Below are 19,982 nucleotides of genomic sequence, written 5' to 3'. Positions count from 1 at the left end.
TACGTGGGGGAGATGGAGAAAACCCCAAGAAAACCCAAAGACAGCGTCCACCATGTAGCCCAACACAGGAAAATTCCGGATTGCCCCGTCAATCATCGCAAATAAATCGCCGTATCCGGTATCGCCCGAATACTTCAAAATGTGCTCGTGAGGATTTCAACAACACATAAATATACTGACACATTCCGTTGCTGTAATAGCTTAGAAACACATATAATGTAGAATTTTCTGACTGATCTAAGTTAAGATTTTCTAGTTACGTGGTTCGGGGTTTCGTGTTTCTGAGTTACGTGATCCTAAGCTATGACGCTTTTGAGTTGTGTGTTTCTAAGTTGTGTGGATCCCACCTATTCCTCAAAAGCGCAATCTGGCAGGCTCCATTAAACTGAAAATATTGAAACCAAGAACGGTCCAGTTTCGTAATTTAAGAAGATAGTGAAATTTGAATGAAGTCACTAACTTTAGGGCAGTCGTAAGTCAGCTGATATCACTAGTAGGTACTTGACGCGTGTTGGCAGTGTTATGTACTGATGATTGTTTATGTTGTTTAAATACATGCAAGCACACAACCGATCGATGCAATAAAATATAAGTTTGAAACTATATGTATATGTGTGTATGTGTGTGTTGGTGTGTGTGTTGTGTGTGTTGTGTGTGTTGTGTGTGTGTGTGTGTGTGTGAACACCCCCATAAACAAATAATCTGTTTGAAACCAAATTTTACTAACCTAGCAAAGCGTTAGTTACGTTGAAACAATTATTAATTTATGTTCAATAAATACTAGGTCTATGGTTACATAAACCTCTCCAATATACGCCTACATATGATGCTTCACTAAGAAATACACATAAGTATTTTAATAAATTTGAAGTATAATTTTACTGGTTTGAAGAAACAGGCCTAATTTTTGGGTTCCAGGCGGCCACTAAGCCTCGGTCACAGTGGGCGAGTTTGACAGCGACTAGATGAAGATGTGCGTGTGAACGTGTTGACATTCTCTCGACGAGTGTCCAGTTTCATTTCAGTTACCGAACCACATTGTTTCACATATGTTATTGACGTGACGTCTAATAAATCGATGAACGCCGGCTGCACGCACGAAAAAGTGTCCCGTTACCCACATTGTCCCGTTACGCTCATTGTACGCTTGCGCCGCATCTTCCACGCGATTGGAACAACCATAGATTTGACTTTTTCGAGGCACATTAAACTTGAAACACTCCCATTCGTTTCCTACTTTTCCTATCATCGTCCTATCCTTAACAGAATAACAAAGATTGGAAGAAGTTAAATAAAAACATGTATAAAAGTTACAGTTAAAATAATCTCTTCGTTAAAGTAATAAACATATTTGAATTAATGAGTGCAAATAAAAGTAAATTTATCAATTAAATTGTAGATTTCATTTCACTCCTTCTTTGTATCCATACAAAATAGTGATAATTCAATAAAAATGATTCAATTTTATTCATAAAAGTATGCAATAATTTCATCAATGTTTTGTTATGACGTTGTCACGTTAAACTATCGTCCGTAAACCGACTTTACAGACAACCAATTTTTTTTTAAAATTGTGTTTGAACTTGACCTAAACAATAAAAATGTAGTTTTAAAAGGAGATATCGCGCTTCGAGACACAGCAACGGCAGAATGAGAATCGATAAAAGTAGAACCATGTTCAACTGAGTTCACGGGCTGCGAAGTTAGTCAACATGATTACACTCGTTCAGCGTGTGCTTGGTAGCAAATAAGTTAGCTGGTGCACGGAAGAAACACACTAATTGCCGAGACTGAGAGCTAGTTTTTGAATAAGTTTTGTGCCCACCCGCTAGATAGTAGCTTTAATAATATAATACTGACATAGCTACATCGATTGCGAGAAGTAATGCAACAACTATGATCAGACAAACAAACAAACCAGTGAAAATTAATTCACTTCATTTTGGTAGCCACACATTTTGTGGTGTGGCATACCAGAAATATTGTACCTCCTACTCATTTATACAGAAAATGATTTTCATATTACAAAACAGTATTAAGTGTTTTTTTTAATACTAATCAATCAGTCGTGACATAGTTAAATCATCATTATAAAACTAACACTCTCACCAGAGATTTTTTTGCTAGTACGAGGGAACGTTCCGAAAGTAAGTTTCGTAATTTTTTTTCCACACGGAAACTTTATTGCCAAAAAAAAATCCACAATGGAATCTTGAACTAACTATAAACCTTTAAATATTTTTCGACATGGTCGCCACCGACATTGAGACAATAATAAATTGTCGTCGCGTGCAATCGCAGTTTGAAGAAACCACTCTGGTGAAACTCTTTGCCCCGCGATGCAAGGAATTGTCGCACGGCCTGCTCCACCCCAGCAGTGTTCTGGAAGTGACGACCCGAGAGTGCAGGCTTTCAGTGCAGGGATAACAGCACGCACTTCCAGTACACGTCTGTCCGCCATCTTGATCTGTACTCGAGCAGCCTCGGGCACGCTCTCTCTTCTTCGGCGCTCTGCGCATGCGCCGTTCCTCCTCAGCTGACGCTACTTCCGTCGTCGAACCAGCGACGGATGTGGATTATACGATTGTTTTGTTTCACCTGGTGTACCACCTGCTCTTTCAAAAAACAAAATGATGAAACTTACTTTCGGAACGTCCCTCGCAGTTATGGACCCACCCAACAGTGTTCTTCGTAAATTCAAATGGACTTCGGATTCCAGCGTGTAAAATATGCAATTATATACTAAACAAATATGTTATTTATAGTCAAATACTATTGAATACACAATGACGTCTTTTAGTATCCATTTAACTTTTTTTTAATAAGAAAATGAAGCACTGTGCCACTGAGTCAGTTGAAGGCAATCACTATGGGATCAACTACAGCCAGGATGTTAAGACTATTGAGTACTCAAGCCGTCGGATCTCAAAAAAGCCAAAGTTTTAATATTAATGTATTAAAATATGAAATTATCTTCTCAGCTGCTGTATTCCGCAAGCGACCGATCGCAGTAGGCTGGTCCCAGTTCCCACTGCATGAGCCGGCGCACCCCGCCCCATGTAACCGACCCTCTCCACCCAGATGCACTCACCTTGACCTTGGGAGTGCCGGGGGTGTTGCCGGTCATGATCTGCGTGGTCGTAGCACCTGGAACCACAGAACCACACCGTCAATGAGGCACGTGACCCCTTCAGTCATTGATGAGTTACATGTAAAAAGGGCGTATGGAGGAAAATCCCGTTTATTTTTTTTAATAAGCTCTAAGAATTTCTTATGCTTGTAGCTTTTACACAACAAAATTCTCAAATTTGAACTCCATAACGAAAATTTTCAAATGTAATTTACTATTTTACGATAAACTGCCACATAGACTAGGTTGTGAGATAAATGATATAATATAATAAAAAACAATACAAAACATATGTATACGCTCTTAATAATTATTTATATGCCCTTTTTACATCAATTGCTGTGTTCTGTAAGTAAATTTAGTTTTAACTGGGCATAAATTAAAAAAATAACTTCATATTTTCCTTCTTTGTAATTGCCAAATGTGATATTAGTATTCGCAATAAAACAGTCAATAAAAATTTAGTGAAAACAGTCATAATAGAAGTTTTATGTGAAAAAAAAGGGACGCATTCTAGTATAAGACCTTATTATGAAGATTATATGTCTCAACAACTGATTCAATGTTCATTATTCCAAAATCAAACACAACATGGAGAATTTAAAAAAAGATTTGCATCTCCCTAAAGGATGCTTCTACTGCAATACACCCCTTTTTTATATACATAGAACTCCTTGCCAATTGAAAATAAAACAAACACATCGCTCTTGCAACCGCGCAGTCTTGTCCTGCTTGTTCACACGTCCCTGGATTTACACAAGTGGCAAACATGGGTTGTGAGCTTTCTGAGCCAATTTTCACCCGGTGATAGCAAACCTCACAAACAAAACACGTCCAAGCACGACATGCCATAATGCCGCTCTGACGGCGACGAGAAACACTGGCGCCAACGCTGCCCATACGTCTCTCGCAATGACGTAAGCGCGCGGCAGCGAACGCCAAAATGCGTAGTAGGCGCAGGTAGCGTTCAGTCGCAAGCGAGCTAGGAATCAAAGTACTTGGTCGATTTGGAAAGAAAAAGAAAAGAAAAAACTTTAAATTTTTAAACTTTTTTTTTTACGCAAGCAGCAAGGAATAAATAATTCCCAAACCAAAAGTGAAGCAAAGAGTGACGGACATATGTATATACCGGCCACCTAGACCTCTTCCGATGCAGAGAGATGTCGGCTCTACCGATTCAGAAAGAAAGAAGCCCAGAAAAAGAAAAAACGCTGCAGCCGTCTACATCGAACACAAAATCAACGGACGTGGACAACACCGAACCCGCATCTTACTTCGGAACTTGAATAGAACTCGGGAAAAAAAAAAAAAAACAACAACATAGCGGTCATAGCCCCCTGACTTCTACCCGCCCAAGTTTTTTTTCCCCATTAAATTAATATTTTGTTAACGTTGACATGCAATCTCATCGGCTGCCATAGGTTAGGTTCCCGCACGGTGTGGAACCGGCAGACGCGATAGTGCAGTGTTCCGGGAGATACGTCTCAGTTTCCCGGGCGCTGCGGGGACGGGTGTAAGAAGGGCCGGGTGATGGCTGCTCCCAGTTGTCTGGAGAGAGGCAGCCTCCAATTAGGGGCGGCGCGGCGCGACAAGTGCCTCCTAGGGCGCCGCCGTGCTGGGTCGACGTGCTCAGGCCTTCTCGGCAACAAAGCAACAACGCACGAGGGGCGTGCCCGAACTCCTTTATGGCTATTTCCGGCTCGTCTTGGCACGCCATGAGCTGTGCATATCATACACGGAGAAAAAAATGTTTGTTTGAATCAAACAAATATTTGTTTATATATGGCGAAACAAGCATTTATTTGCCATAACAAAATATTTTGTTGCCATAACCAAATTTGTTGGGTAACAAAGTTGATTTGTTACAACTAACCAAATATACATTAATGTTGAGTTGAAAAAAATCATTAGGTTGGATCTGCAAAATCTCTCCTTCTACAAAATATTTGCTTGAATCGAAGAAATATATTTATTTCGCCATATACAAATAAATATTTAGTTCAGGCAAACAAACCTTTCTTTCAGTTTAGTAAATCAGTTAATCATATTTTAAATTTTTCGGTCTGCAAATGGAATGACTCGATTGTCGACGTAGCAGCTCAGGCAGCGGATTCTAGCGGCGGGTGCGGAAACTACGTGTGATTCGCATCCAGATATTTAGATGTAAACACAATTTGCGTATATTTATCACCCTTAAAGAATTCTACGTTAAATTCCATGTCCGAGTTTCGCATTATAAATGTAGCTATTTGCAACATGAGAACATATGAAATTCCTCGTTAACCAAGGTTATATGTTACACATCTCTGGCGAGTACTAAAAGACTCGCGTACGTGTTTTTTTTGTACGAAATATTAAAGACGGTAGAAACATGACACATATGGCGGATGGTGGGGAGGAATTACCCAGCATTCCGCCGAAATGAGAGTGCAGTGTCTTAGCACTGCGCCACCTTGCTTCATCCTAAGGGAATAAATACTATTCCGCTGGCTGTTTTCATGGAAGGTCTGGCGGTTGTTCCCAGTTTTTTTTTCTGTAGACGTTTCTTTCCTACAAGATGGAAAACTTAGTAAGCAATTAGATGGTTATAGCGTTTTGGTGGGAAAAAAAAAGAGTGACTAATGAATATATAAAAAAAGAAAAGTACGATCTAACAATCAAACGATCTAACGATCAAACGATCTAACGATCAAACGTTAAATCCTTACGCGAAGATCAACATAACATTCGCGTTCCTTGTATAGTTAAAAGTACGAATCATGGTCGTAGGTTTCGGGAGGGGCGCAGGGTCCCCCATGGTCGTAGATCCGGGAGGAATCAGCGCTCCACCCCTCCTCCCCGGGAATTATGAAGCCCCTCATTGTGGGAGCCCGATTGAGCTTGCAAAAACGTGACTGTGAAACGGGGTTGATAAACGTTAACATCAAAACCATGTTTTATGGAAAACTTTCTTTATATTTTAAAAGTTCCTGCTTATTGAATGCATATAGGCCAACATAGTGCAATATACAACATACAAGAGCTCCTTCTAGAGATGACTTGTACCGGTTAAAACCCACGCGCAAAACACCCTTGCGAATTTCCACGGGCTCCCTTGCGTATCCTATATATTTGAGCCCCTGGTACGAATGACTACGATAAAGGATCCACATAACAACACGCACAAACTATTTTGGCACAGGCTGTGAGTGAAGTATCGCTTGACAGGTTATTGCCTGGACACGTCCACAGCTGCTCGTATTCATCAGGGCGAGAACAGAATAAGAGTGAGTGAGTGTGCCTTTCTACAGTTGAAATGCTATTCGTGTTCAAGTGCGGCCGGTTGCTAAACCTTAAAACTCTAGATCAAGATAAAATTAGATGGAATGTATTAAAGTACAAGATGGATCTTCTGGACCTAGAGAGCGCGGATCCTCAGTGGCCACACTGGCATAAGTGTGACGCTCCTGTCGCGAGTATGTGGTTTCCATTCCAACACCTCAACATGAATCTAATTGACGAACACCGGGTAGGTGCCCCAGAGGTCCTCACCAAGTGCGTATCCAACTCAAAACGGTAAGGAGAGGGGGGTGGGTTTTTGTTTTCGGGAATAAACAATAAAAAAGAAAATCATTTATTAAAGTTTTTTTTTTTTAATTTCTCAATAGTTTGCAAGGATTGGTGTAGTAGTCAAGAGCTGCAAATAAAAAAAATATATACAATAAAAAATTATAAGGTTATAGTTCTTAAGACGCGTTTCATCCACAATTTTGAAATACGAAAACCGACCTGTTAGTAAAATTTTCAAGGAAATTCTTGTTTACGTATTTTTTTCTGTTATTTTTTTCCTCGAATCAGGAAAATGAAGTTCTAACCCCCCCCCCCCCCCCCTTCCCAAACCAACTAAACACACACACATACATACATACATACATACATACATACATACACACAAGGGCACGCCTTTGGTTCTGAGCACGCTAATAATCGGCTTTAACAACGTAAAAGCCTATGGAACACGAAAGGACACGGGGGAAACCACGCCGCGGACGTCCAAAGACGCGAACAGGTGAACTTCTGGGCGCGAGGCTCGAGGCTCGAGGCGCGGGGCGCGGGGCGCGGGGCCAGTGGCGACCGTGGCACGGGTACTGCACCAGCCACCAGGAAGAGGCAGGCAGCCGTGTGTGCGGCGCGGACTAATTGCAGGCTCTCTCGCTCCGCCGCCATTGTTCTCGCCCGTGTCCCGCGCCGCCATCTTGATCGCACTGGGCTTCCTGCCGCCGGCCCTCGGACGCGGCGTCCGCCAGGGTCACAGTCGCTGTTCCCGTGCATCCGGCATTCATACATTACATACTAGCAAATACCAAATGTGATTTCGTTCATACATCAAGACACTATGTCACACAAGCCATGTCTTCATAACAGCAGTTTGAACAATTTTAAACAGTACCTCACTTACGCAAGCAACTATTTTCTACCCAAAATATGAGAATTTTTGACACGTTATGGATCTTGGCGTTGCATGCCACTAGAAAGAACGTCAAACGGTGGTCAACTTTGCGGTTGAAAGTACATTTTGCCCAAAAGTGGACATATGCACCCGAGGTACAGATTATGATGATGCACATAAAATAGACTAGCAGCATTCGCACACACTCTATGTTCACGTGTTATATTTCATGTAAAAGATGCTGAATGTGAACAGCATGGATGTGTCCTTTACTGATGTAATCGTAAGGTGAGGTCTTACATGCCATGATGATTTTTTTGTTATTTTCTCGTCATTTATATTAGTTCAAGGCTATTTCTGTATAGTCAACACTATACGTATTTTGCATTTGTTTTGTCACAGATATTTTCAGGAGATACTTAACTGAGTATTATACAATGGGCGTAAAAAAGTCGCGAAATGTCTGTATTGTTATCGCTTGGGCGACGTGTCTGGCTAGTGGACCAATGGAGAGTATTGTCCGAACATTCTCCTTGGATTCAGGACTGGGTGTTTGTGATGTTCCCTTCACTTCAACCCGCGGAAGGCAACGGCAAGCCATCGCAGAATCATCCTGGCCTTGGGTCAGTATAGGGACGTCACGACTGTCACCACCGTGGGTTGCTTGTGTTCACGACACCCAGTGACGGGATAAACGACTCATCATTATCATAATGATACACATAAAGTAGACGAGTAACACACACACAATCTAACTTTTGTGTTATGTTTCCTGTTAAAGGTATTGTGTAACTAAAAACTATTCCAAAGAAGGAAAGTAAATAATAACAATAACAGCTATAGTAGCGTATAACTTGTATCAAAAATATGTATCAGTTTATAAAATCGCATTTGTCCAAAACTATACAAAATTTTACTTAAACTAAGATTGAAATTAACACACTAATAATTCCTAGTAGGCTATCTTGACAAGTAATTTTATATTCAAACAATTTACCGTCTTATTGAACTTCGAAAAATATCTGCGATTTCTCTGCCCCCAAGGCATCAACTGTTAAAAATCTTCACCTTAAATTTACGTATAAATACATAGAGATATTCGTAAAATTACGGACGATAAGTTTTCGTAATTTGAATAGACATTGCAAGAATCATCTAGGAGTACAAACATAATCTTTAAAATATATTTTAAATATAAAACAACTCTTATTCCCTACAAGTGCATGTTTACACTGTCTACAACAGAAAACATAACTCGTACCTCGTGTAACTACGAAGAAGTCTTCGTTTATTTGAAGTACATTCTTCGTTAATAAAAAGGCCGTAGATTTACTGTAATTTAAATCAGCGTCGTTCCCAATCAGCCCCACCCATTCGCCGAAAATTTGCAACTTAATTACTGCCTTAATGTTTAGCTAATGACTGCTGCGTTATCTTATGAAAAAAATACAGAGTTTTTCTGTAGTTCACATTTGGTGGATTATTATTATTTTTATGTTCAAACATCAATTATGATGCAGAAAAAATCCTTAAGAACACGGTAACAAATTTTTGGTGATTTTCCTAAATATGGAATGAAGTTATTACCCTAAACGATATTTAATGGCAATATGTTAGTGCTACATTACCAATGGATTTAACTTTATCCTGAACACGTGTGGAAGGGATATACCTACGGATTCATGGAAAATCTCGCATTGGCCAATGTAACTTTAAATTGCACGTTTAGGAACGTTACCGAAACGTAATGACAAGGATGATCTACCGCCAAGGGATATCCATGCTATCAACTTCGATTCAGTTTCCAAAATTTGAAAGCCCTGCGGCAAATTAATTGGAGAATGGTCCCGCCGGCGCAAGGGAGGTACGGAGTCGATGGGACGCTATAAGGTCGACAGTGGCTGACGCTTCTGAGGCTCTGTCGCCTCTAAGCGAAGCTGGTGTCCAGTATTACTGCAGTGCAGCAAGCAGTTGCGGGTCCTGAAGTGATGACTTCAGCTTTTTACAGGTGGAAAAGTACGTAACAAAGTTCAGCGCAGCAGCAGTTTTGTACGAGTTTTATAAGAAGTCTAACGCTAGTTTAGAAATAACATCCCAAAAAGGCCGATTTTGATAATACTGGATGGCTCAGAATTAGTAGGCATACTTCCGATGTGCACGATGTCTCGAAATTTCCAATTATAAGCGGTCAAAAGTGTGTGTAGATAATAATAAAAAATAAAAAAAAACATTACGTGAATTCGTACGGCCAAGTTGGTTCTAAAACAAGTTGCGTAGCTCGAGTTCAAGAACCTCCAACTCTGCACGTGACTTGTTCGTTCAGACACTCGGTAAACTGGACTTAGGGAAGAAGCACTAACGAACGAATTTGATTGCCGGCTTTCATTCTGGAGTCCAAGCACGAACCTTGCCGTTACTGCTTCCTGGTCGCAGTAGCGTGACGCCTACACAGGCACAGAAAACAGCAACCCACGTTTCTTCGCTACCTACCAAACCAAACTTGAAAGGCTCAGCGCACTAATAATTCACTGCTCGTGAAACCGGCTCACTGCAACAGCCAGCAGACTTTCCCTGCCTTCAGTGGCACCGTCTTCATCGATTGTAATTTATTAGTTTATTCTAAGCGATCTACATTTGGAACGGTATTCAAATTTACGAAGAAAAAAAACCCATGCTTTCAAAGCCAAGTGTTTTAATGTTTCGCTAACGCAATTTTTCCCTCTGTAGTTGAAAGTCTCTACGAAACCTTCACACAGCGAGGTGTCGTTTATATTATGTCATTAAACAGAGAATTAACAAACGTAAAGAATCAAAGCAAAATTTGCGCGAAACAATGCTTTGTACTACAATATGTAAAACACCCACTTGCAAAAAAAATATGAGCTAGTATTTCAGTACTCGCCAGTGATATGTAACATCTAACCTCGTTAAAGAGCAAATTCATGTTGCAAATAAAAATGTAATATGAAACATCGAACAAGAAATTCAACGTAGAATTCTTTAAAATAATGCCGAGAGTGATAATTATACGACAGATGTGTTTCCAACTGCATTTCTGGACGCGAATCACACGTAGTTCATCGCACCCACCGCTAGAATTAGCTGCCGGAGCCGCTACGTCGACTATCGAAGCATTCCATTTTCAAACCGAAAAAATTAAAAAAAACTATATATACTGAAACGGCCCCGAAAAAAAAAGCTAAAAAGACTTTAAAAAATTTCAATAGAATGCCTTCTATCTGTTTAAAATTCACGAAACAGTTTTCCTCTTGTATTTGTGAAATGTGGTTCGCGCCCTCCGCCACAGATGGCAGCACCGTGGCCGCACACCGAGGCTGGCGGTGAAGGGTGAAGAGCAGGGCCGGTGCAAGGTAAATTGGCGCCCTAGGCGAAAAACCTTAATGCCCACCCCCGGGCCGGACACCCCAAAAATTTTTTTTCCTTGCCTCAAAATACATCACGTAAGCCTAAGATTTTGTCAGCAATCAAATGTAAGCAAGCTTGTGTTTTTTTTTAAACTTTTTTACTTATTACAAATTATAAACAGGTCACCGTGGAATTTAAATAATTACTTACATCAATATAAACATTCCAAACTGTTACAAAAATCAATTTTCATCTAGTTTCAATAATCGTTAAACATATTATATGAGCTGTTATGTGTCGTGCTGCGCCGCCCTAGGCGGTTGCCTAGTTCGCCTGTACGGACGCGCCGGCCCTGGTGAAGAGTGAAGAGTGAAGAGTGCAGGGTGAAGAGCGGCAGCCCACGGCGACGAATCGGGAGTCGGCGGGGGCCGCGGGTGGAAGTAGGGCGGAGAAAGCCCGCCAGGATGCTCGCACGACCGTCACGTGTCGGCGGCCGCCGCAGCCAGCGCACCGGGTCCCAGTTCGCGCCTCGTCGACGGCACGTTGCCACCACAGACACAGAGAGCGAGGAAGACAAACAGTGGCCCGCCCGACGCTCTTAACTGACGCTCTTGTTTCCTTTAGAAGACAACCTGACAACCCAACAACCCGAGTGCCGTTATCCGTTCAAAAGTAAATGTTGGCAAGCGTGATTCACAATGATAGTTCGAGATTATAATTTTTTTTTTCCTTTGGCAATACGGAACAACCAAAAACACTAATTTAAAATGCTTTACCTTTTTTGTTTCAAAAATTAAAAAAAAAAAAAGACCGCATAGCCGAAAAGTATGAGTGTTGAAAATGATAACCTCAGTTTCAATCCGAGAAAAAATAAACACAAAAACACGGGGACATGTGCACGTGGCAGCCCTGTTTATTTACTCGCTACCAAGATAATTAAACATTGTCAAAAATTATTCCAATGTATAATATTTTGTTATTATACTCAATATGACACTCCTTAAGGGGCCCGCCTACCTGGGCACACATACGGTGTGCAGAGCTTCAGGAAAAACAACGCGATTTCAAAACTACTAAATATATCCGAGTGGGGCCTATTTACGAATAGCATTTAAGAGTTCGCTGAGGGTCGAAAAGTACTTTTAATTTCGGATTAAGTTTTTAAACTGTATTTTTAGAAGCGTTAAAATGCCTAAAACGCGTGTTTTCAGAGTAATTTTTAGGTATAAAACAATCAGTACAGATTCTTGAAAGCACTTAAGGGGCTTGCATAACACCTTTATCTTCATTTCTCCGCCATATAATGTTACGGTCACCGCTCAAATTTCACAGTTATCCTGTGACGACGAGACAAATGCGCGCCAGTTCAGAGACTTGCGCTTAGAGGCTATACCGCGCTGGAAGCACCAGCGAGCGTCGCGCTTATCACCCCGCCTCACTAACACACATACACCCCTGACGAGGCGGGCCCCTTAATACACCATACCATAAATGGTTTGTAAAAATCATTTTATTTAAGTTATTATGTGTAAGAAATTTCTATGTTTTCTTTATATTTAAAACTTGATTTTTTAATGTTGGCATTTCTCAACCGCACATATTTTTTAGAGGTTATATTCCACGTGTATAGTTGCGCCCGTCTAGTGCTCGCTAGTGCTTCTAGCGCGGTGTCGCCTCTCAACTGGCGCGCAGTCTTCTCGCGACTATGAGATCCAGTGTTGCCACCCATATCACACACCATTTGGGTACGCACACATCTACATTTGGATACTTTCGGGTACGAGAAGTTCTCAGTTCGGGTGTTATACAGGTACATACAAAAAAAAGGTATTTAAACAAAATATTTCTGTTTTCTTTAATATAAATATCACATATACTGTTATGTTAAATCTCATAGAGTGACAACATACAATTTTATACTTAAAAGGCAATATTGGCTCTCCTGCTAAGGCCCGTGTATAGGATTTTAAAATGTATCTTGAGGGGGAGGGGACAGATAATGTAAATTTATTGTAAATATTACCTGTAATATAAGCATCGCGACTCAAATGTGTGTTGTGCTTTAATAGTGTAGCAAATACTGTTTTCAATGAGCGATATCCCTGATCCTTTTTGTCGCCTCCGCCTACCCGGGCACATATACGGCGTACAGAACTTCAGGAAAAACAACGCGATTTCAAAACTACTCAAGGTATCCCAGTTGCGTCTGTTTACGAAAAACATTTAAGAGATCACTGAGAGTCAAAAAGTACTTTTAATTTCGGATTAAGTTTTGAAACTGTATTCTTAGAAGAGTTAAAATGGCTAAAAGGCGTGTTTTCAGAGCAATTTTTAAGCGTAAAACATCCGGTACAGATTCTTGAAAGCATTTAAGGGACTTGCATTACACCTTTATCTTCATTTCTCCGGCATATAATGTTACGGTCACCGCTCAAATTTCACAGTTATCCTGTGACGACGAGAAGACTGCACGCCAATTCAGAGTCTTGCGCTTAGAGGCGATACCGCACTAGAAGCACCAGCGAGCATCGCACCTATTAAATCGCCTCACAAACACACATACATCCCAGACGAGGCGGGCCCCTTAAGGTTACGGGACTTCCTGCAGTGGTAAAAAAGCTTCAAACCATTTGGGTACCAACTTGGTGCTCATAAACATGAGTTGTGGAGCGGAGATCAGATGAGCCACCATGCAATGGTAAGAACACGCAAGATTTAAAAACAAACTACTCAAGATATCGAAGTGATGTCTGTTTACGAAAATCTTTTAAGAAAAATGTTATGCTATTGCGTTTTGTCTCATATGTTTTTTTAAGTCTAAAATAGGCAAAAAAAAAAAAAAAAAACACGGTTTTACAAGATAACTGTAAGGTATGAACGCTGCAGTAGATACAGAATCTAGAAGAAAACACGCGAGCTGATAAGCGGGAAGCGGGGAGTGGGGAACGTTATACGTGATTCGGGACGACCTGAGCACAAAATCCGTCCCGTGCACCAAGATTTTCACGAAATAATTCCAGCCGGATGCTGGGATTGTTCCTTGCAACAGGCAGTGGCCAATTCTCTCCCCTGTTTCACTGAACTGCATGGTGCATCTCCGTTTATAACGGCACTGTTGTCGACGATACGTGAAAAAAAACAAATATGTGAGCGAGTCTGCCAGTACTCACCAGAGATGTGTAACATATAACCTTGGTAACGAGCAAACTCATGGGTTCTCATGTTACAATTACACTTATAATACGAAACTCGGACACCAAATTTAAAGTAGAATTCATTAAAAAAAATAACATGTGTACTTAGGCACATAAGTTAGAAGTTATGCTTCTATGGCATTACTAAAATAATAACCTGAAACATTATAAAACACATTATAACACAAAGTATATGGATGTATATTAGATTTTTCTTAAACGACTGAAATCAGCATGTAAATACTTCCAACAAACAAACAATAACCTTCTTGAGCTGATTCAACATTTAAGATTTAACAGTAAAAATCCCGTCACGAAATTCTTTTATTTTTCATGGCGTCGAATAAATGTAGGCTAACAATTTGTTGTGTGTCTACAGTATAATGAACGCTGCGCCATCACTGCTTTTCAATGTTAACTAAGAATTGTCAAAACTGTAATGCCAACCAGGATTCTGGCGTATTTTTTAAGTTGTAAATATTTATTTATATTCATGACCATAAATTATAATATATAAAGTATTAAAGGATAAGAAAGTTATATTTTTTAATATCCAAGCGCGGTGTAAATTATGCGATGTTCACTAAAGCAATATATACGGATGAATCACGCGATTCCGCCATCTTGTCGATATTTCTGTGTCATCCGCCACAGATGGCAAGACCGTAGTTACACATTTCCGCTGCATGCGACTTCCGTTTCATTCACGGATTATACTCCTGCCAAATGCCATACCTTCATCGAGAGCTAAGATGTTACACATCAAAAGTAAAATGAAGCACCACCCTACATGACTTGCGTTACGGTTTTATCTCAACTCTCTGCGGCAGGCCATAAACTGTAAAATAGTGGTTTACAGGGTGCAAACATCATTTATCACTATCCTAAAGCGAATTACTCAATGAATAAGGCCGCTAGCGTTTAGGCACTGCTGACAATAATGTAAGAAAACTACAGCTGTCTAAAATAAGTTTCCATGGGGCAGCAGTTCAGAGTGTGATGGCTTCTCAGCATGGAGTTCAAGTCAATGTCGCGCTTTGTGTTCGAACTCATCACGCTGAAATTCGTGGTTCTGTGACGATAAAACAAAATAAAAGTGTGGGTACGAAATTTTTGGCGTTATTTCGAATTTAGAAACGACGAACAAGAAAACAAACTATGTTTGGCTGGAATATCGCAAATGCAATCACCTAGCTGCTCGACAGACTTTTAAGAATTTTCAATTTAACTTAAAAAGAACGCTGGTTATCCAGGGATCTTTGTATTTTGACGGACCTCTTCGTGAATCCTCAAGAATGATTTTGGTATGTTAATAAGTCATTATAAATCTTGTAAACTCCACAACAAAAACAGTGTTCTATCTTCCAAGCGTGTGTTCACCTTGTTTACAATGAAACAAATAACTCGGAAGTCATAATACAGGATAGTATTTTACGAATATCCAGCCGTCTGAAATCAACAAGAACTCGTAGTTTATTTCAGGTAAAATCGCAGCTGGAAAATCAGAAAAATTCACCGTGATTCCTGACAGTGCAGACACCCTCTGCTTCATCAGCTACCGCTTAGACGCAGCACTTCTCGTGTAGCTGATGATATCAGCCATCTAAAGGCTAGGTGCTGGCGGTAAAGTTGTACATGTCCAACTATAGTCCAGCGGTCACTGCGACTTCGCTCCTTCAGCGGCCAGCGAAAAAAATTATCCGCGTCTTTCGCAGTTTCACCAGATCGAGAAGGCTGGCCAAGCGAATAAAAGTAGCTTCGTGCGAATCAACCTCAGTGAGACTGTTTAAGAAAAAGAACTCGTAGTCCGACATGGATCAGAAATATTCATGTAAAATTACAGATATTTGTACATTTGTATATTTGCATTATACCAACTGTATCACTACAAAATAATGTTCGCAGAAATACTGGTTTCGGATTCCCAGTACCCCATCATAGTTAAAGCTTTTTGTAAACCGTTCCCTTAATAGCTTTCCAGCATTAACTGCGCACATTAATAACCATAATTAAACAAAATATAGTTTAATTATTAGATATTCAATTATGTTTGCCATGGTTTTGAATGTTTTATGTTTGAATGAACCCATCCATTAAAATAAAAAATTATTAACCAATTTTCATAAGAAATATTCAGTATTATTTCGAGAAAAAAAAGTATTTCACGTGTGCAAAAATAACCATAGCACCGTGTTGTACTAAGTTAAAATACATTTCTTGTAGTAGTACAAACTATTTGTTGGCAGCTGGTTTCCAAATGAATATTTCGCAAAAGCAGAGAAAATCGTTTGTCTGTGTGGGGGCCGCGGGAAGCAGGCGACACAGACCTTGGCTGTGGCTCGCCGCGCGTGAAGTGTGGCGCGCAGACCTGGGGGCTGTGGCGACGTGCCGAAAGTCCTCGCGTGCTCTCAAGTACTTACTCGTGGTCACGTGGTTCGGATCCTGCTCTCGTCCACAAAGGATCAATCCTCGCCTCAAGGCATTCCATACTGATATTTTGATGTGTACCATCTTATCTCTCAGTGCACGGCATTTTGATGGCGGTCACATCGTGAATGGAACGGAAGTCGCGTGGAACGGAAATGTAACCACGGTGCTGCCATCTGTGGCGGATATACCACGAACCAAAGGGAAACTTTATAGTATTAACTTTTTAGTGAATTTTAACAAGCCGGGCAGTAGTTTTCAATGAAAGCCAGGGTTTAGTATTTTTTTCAAGTCTTTTTCAGTGGTCCCCATTTACTCTGTAGGTACTACACTCTACTTAAGCGTGAGGCAGACTAAACCTGGGTCCATGCCACGCGCCGTATTGAAAGCAACAAGGATTCGACATCGACATTCCAGCGAAAATGAACAACTCTTAAATAAATATTGCGCAGGCCATTCGTGTTCACAACCGCACAAAAAAAAATTATATCGACTAAAACGTAGACACCTTACACCCACTCCAACTGATTAAAAGTATTCGTCCGAGAAATTTCCTATTTAACGTTTGCAGGCTTACGGAAAGACTTGACTTGCGAATTCTTCGACGCAGCTTTTTATTTCTTCCGGGGAAGCTATGCCTGTGATGGGGCCACGCAGTCGTTGATCCAGTGCCTGCCATGACGAGACTATCCTGCCCGGTACGAGAACATTTTTAAAACATTTTTTTTTTCATATGCTAAGTTATTCTAAGTATGCTTGGTAAGGGTCCAGATTAGGCGAGGAACTAAGCGTGTCTCGGCTGAAGCCTACTCACCTTATCATTCAAGGATTTCGAAATGCTCAGGTTGGTTGGCTGAAAATGCACTTTAATTCCTTTTTCGGAAGCCACAAATGTTTCTTCGCGTTCAGACAAGAAGTTGTACACATTCCCTTCGGATTTCGCGCAGAGATCGTACACCACATTTTCGCGGCTGAAACTTTTGACGCGGTGATGATGGATTACCTGTGATGAGTTCTATATCGATTTCCAGTGTTTTACGCGAACTTTTTATGGCCTCCATCTCCATCTTTTTGCTTCTGTTCCATTAAGAGAAGGATAAAAAGAGGCACGAGGAAATGACACAAAACATCAAGGAACACTATTTTGGTTCCATCTATTCGACAGAGCAGTTATTTATTAACAGTGAAACGGAGTATTTATGAATCTGGATGAAAAATTGTAATGCCTCCATAAATTAAAAGTTAAAAAATTCATCAAAACCATTACCGCCTGAATTTATCACATAAATTCTATTTGTTTTATTCACTCAACAGTCTAAGTTTTCATTTTGTACAAGGGGAAGGCTATATATATGTATATATATAATGCGAAAATTTAGAAAAAGATTAACATAACGTCTGATAACATTAATCTCAAAGCTGTGTGATACAATAGCTTAAATTGTGTCTATTGGAAAAAAATTAAACAACTATGTAAAATTCATGTCATAATGAATTTAAAACATAACGTCGCAAAAACCACAACGCTCAAAATGCAAATCATTGATTGATGTACCTATTATTTGTAATCGTCATACAAAATAGCTAGCAGAAAATACGTAGATGACTCAATCTAACAACCACCGCTAAACACGATCGACTGCAGATCATAAGAACCATGGCTATTTGGATACGAACTCGAAAGCAAATCTCACTCATAATACAACCCATTTTGGAGACAGTCCTCCAATAGAATTTCAAGCCCTTGGATGAATGCATAACTGCTATTCAATGACGTACGTTCACAGTTTTCATGGTGTTTTTTTTATCTCAATAAGCTGATGGGTTACACATGCTCTTGACGCATTTCAAATATACGTGTGGCGTACAACCAAGTAGAAAAATTTTGTTTTAACGTCACAACAAAGTTACGGAAGGATAGATGATTGTGTACACAACAATATTTCAATGAAGTAGGACTGATTCATTCACTCGAAAGCATGGAGTTAAGAAGTAAGGGCGTTGGTGTGTGCGATCTTTGTCATGTTTACACTTGGAAGTCAGAATGATAACATCACCCCCCTTCCAAAAAAAAAAAAAAGTTTTAATATATGGATAGCAAAATTATGTTTGTTTATAATGAAGTTCCTTGCAGATGTGTTTTCGTGTAAGTTTAACAACACTCAAGACGTGCTATTAAAAAAATTCTAGCAAGTTACGTAGTCTTTATACTGCAACGTGTGTTCTGATATCCAATAGCTAAACCAGTTGACTTCAACTTCAGAACGCAGCCACCACCCATTCCATTTTCGGAACTAGCCGTGATTTTGGTGAAGCGGACAGACCTCCAGTTGGGAGGGGGGGGGGGGGGGGGGGGGGGGGGGTTCGAACCGCAGTTCTGGCCGTGTGGTTGGCCGTCGCGCCCGGGGAAGCCTTCATTTCACAGACGAGAGAGCCAAACCCGAAGTTCCTCAGAAGTTCATGCTAGGAAACCGTTTACATGATTTCACAGTATCTTTAATGTAGCTATCCTAACCAAATCAAACGTCCGCAATGTTTTAAAGTATTTATAATGTAGCTAACCTAACCCAATTGACCATTGGTTATCATTAGGGATAGGAAAAATTCGCGGGTTCAATGACCTGCAGGATGAACTCCATAGTTCTACGTACACCCATTGGCTGCCGTCTTGTGAGACGTCCCAACGTAGCAGCCTGTGATTCGATAAAGCTTTGGTCGGGCGTTTCTAATTGGCCCAGAGTCATCCAGGTGAGTTGTGAGCCAATAGCAGAAGGCAGCACTGAGGTGTAACTATTTGTATTTTAGCCTGTCGCGAATTGTACCCGCGAATTTTTCTTATATCATGAGTTACAATGGACAAAAAAAAAAAAGCCCCGAAGATGCACGATCGGGTGTTCGGCTCTCTCGTCTGTGGAAAGAAGGCTTCCCGTCGCACCCGCGTCTCTGGTCTCGATGTCCGCCGTCGTGGTTGCTGCAGTGGTCGCTGCTGTTGCCCAAGGAGCGGGGAGGAAACGCAGGAGGCGGGGGCGGGTAGGACACAGGCCTGCAACCGCCCGGAAGAGCGACTTCCTCCGAGGAGTCGCCCCGCGCGGCACCAAGGCCATCCACCTGAGCTCCTGGGCTCCCGGCTGGGACTGGTCCCGCGGGAGAGCGGAGAGCACACTCGGCTGGCGGGCGGGTCGTTACCACAACGCAGAATTTCCATAACGCCGAATGTCAAAATTGACCACAACGCCGACAGCTAGAAAACTGCTGTGTACCACAACGCCGAAGTAACAACTGAATGAATTTGTGTGTGTTTCTTAAATGTACCTTAACGCCGAAATACCACAATCAAACCAAACCTTACCTAACCTAGCGTAATATAACCAAACCTAACTTAACCTAGCATATCCTAGCCTAACCTAGCCTAACCTAGTCTAACCTAACCGAGTCT

At 40.8% G+C, this 19,982-nt stretch overlaps 1 protein-coding gene across 1 annotated transcript in view; it reads right to left on the bottom strand.

Moving 5' to 3' along the window:
* LOC134533843 (tyrosine-protein kinase Btk) overlaps window positions 1-19,982 on the bottom strand; it is a 406,493-nt gene that overhangs the window by 34,430 nt on the left and 352,081 nt on the right. The window contains exon 5 of the mRNA XM_063371537.1: window positions 3,092-3,147. Within this exon, the coding sequence (XP_063227607.1) occupies window positions 3,092-3,147 (56 nt within the window). The remainder of the gene's footprint in view (window positions 1-3,091; window positions 3,148-19,982) is intronic.

This window comes from Bacillus rossius, chromosome 7 (genome assembly GCF_032445375.1).
Source record: "Bacillus rossius redtenbacheri isolate Brsri chromosome 7, Brsri_v3, whole genome shotgun sequence".
Classification (NCBI taxonomy): Eukaryota; Metazoa; Arthropoda; class Insecta; order Phasmatodea; family Bacillidae; genus Bacillus; species Bacillus rossius.
This window is presented reverse-complemented; position numbering and strand designations above follow the sequence as displayed.